This window comes from Empidonax traillii, unplaced genomic scaffold (genome assembly GCF_003031625.1).
Source record: "Empidonax traillii isolate 1590-97213 ecotype Southwest subspecies unplaced genomic scaffold, ASM303162v1 scaffold2785:size18069, whole genome shotgun sequence".
Lineage (NCBI taxonomy): Eukaryota > Metazoa > Chordata > Aves > Passeriformes > Tyrannidae > Empidonax > Empidonax traillii.
Window position 1 is genome coordinate 1 of NW_020957978.1, and position 1,762 is coordinate 1,762.

The window sequence follows — 1,762 nt, forward strand, 5'->3', positions numbered from 1 at the left end:
GGGGGGGTCCCGCGGGGACCCCCAAATCTGCAGCGGGAATCACCTCCAGGGGCTTCTTCTTGGCTTTCTGGGGGGCACAGGGGGGGTCAGACCCCAAACACCCCCAAATCACCCAAACTTCCCCCCAGATCCTGGGCTGGGACCACCTCCAGGGGCTTCTCCTTGGCTTTCTGGGGGGCACGGGGAGAACAGACCCCAAACCCCCCCAAAAATCCCACCCCAAACCTCCCCACAAAAGGCATCCAAGGGGTCAGAGGGACCCCCAAACACCACCTGAAAGAATCCAAGCGATGAGACCCCGCCAAAACCCACCCCTAAGTTATCCAGGGGGGTGGGAGACACCCCTAAACACCCCCCAAACTCTCCCCAAATTCCCCCAGAGGGGACCCAGGGGTTCGGGGGGCACCCAAATGGGGGGGGGACACCCAGGTGGACCCAGTCAGTGGGGGGTTTTATGGGGGGGGGTCCTGGGATTCCAGGGGTGTTCCCAGGACTGGGGGGGGGTTCCCCTGGCTGGGGGGTGTTGGGGTGCCCAGGATTCCAGGGGTGTTCCCAGGATTATTGGGGAGGGTCCCCCTGGCTCGGGGGGGTCGGTTGGGGTGTTCCCAGGATTATTGGGGAGGGTCCCCCTGGCTCGGGGGTTCGGTTGGGGTGTTCCCAGGATTATTGGGGAGGGTCCCCCCGGCTCAGGGGGGGTGGGTTGGGGTGCCCAGGATTCCAGGGGTGTTCCCAGGGTTATTGGGGAGGGTCCCCCCGGCTCGGGGGGGTGGGTTGGGGGGCCCAGCTCACCATGATGTTGGGCAGGGTGGCGTAGCGGGGCTCGTTGAGCCGCAGGTCGGCCGTCAGCACGGCCGGCAGGCGCAGCCGCAGCGTCTCCAGCCCCGCGTCCACCTCCCGCTCCACCCGCACCGCGCCGTCCTCCAGCTGCACCCGCGAGGCGAACGTGCCCTGGGGAGAGAGGGCACTGGGAGGGACTGGGAGCGTCCCAGTGCGGAGCGGGAGCCGCCCACAGCGCAGCGGGGGCGTCCCAGTATGAAATGAGGGCGTCCCAGTAAGGACTGGGGGGAGATCCCATTGGGGCCTTATGAGCATCTCAACAGAGACTGGGACCGTTCCAGTAAGGACTGGGGGCATCCCAGCATGAAATGAGGGCATCCCAGTATGGGCTTGGATTGCCCCAGTAAGGGCTACGAGCCCTTCCCAGTGCGAGACAGGCCGCTCCCAATACAAACTGGGGCATTCCCAGTGTAAAACAGCCCCTCCCAGTACAAACTGGGGCGTCCCCAGCACAAACTGCCCCCCCTCCCCGCAAAGCACGATGGGATACATCCCCCTCCGGCCCCACTCCCCCAGCGTCCCGTCATGCCCCGCGCGCTGCCGTCAATCATCCCCGTGGGCGGGGCCGCGGGGGATGCCGGGACAGCCCCCACTCCCCCAGCGTCCCGTCATGCCCCGCGCGCTGCCGTCAATCATCCCCGTGGGCGGGGCCGCGGGGGATGCCGGGACAGCCCCCACTCCCCCAGTGTCCCGTCATGCCCCGCGGTACCTGCGGCCAGTCCAACATGGCGGCCAGCAGCTGGCCCGTCTGGTTGCAGTCGTCATCGATGGCCTGGGGGGAGCGGGGGGGGGTCCTGAGGGGGCTGCAGGGGGGACCCACCACGGCCCCCCCCGGGCCACAGGGACCCTCCCGGGCCACAGGGACCCTCCCGGGGCTGTGGGGGCCACAGGGGGTGCACAGGTGTCTACAGGAGGGTCCATAAGG

General features: G+C 68.0%; 1 protein-coding gene across 1 annotated transcript; it reads right to left on the reverse strand.

The window, feature by feature from the left end:
* Positions 1 to 6: 6 nt before the first annotated feature.
* ETFB (electron transfer flavoprotein subunit beta) lies at positions 7 to 1,635 on the reverse strand (the record flags this gene model as incomplete). The annotated part of the gene is made up of 3 exons (XM_027910146.1): positions 1,547 to 1,635; positions 790 to 948; positions 7 to 67 (listed from the first exon to the last, which is right to left on the reverse strand). Coding segments are annotated over exons 1-3 (238 nt in total), but the record flags the coding sequence as incomplete, so codon positions are not given.
* Between the last annotated feature and the right edge of the window lie 127 nt (positions 1,636 to 1,762).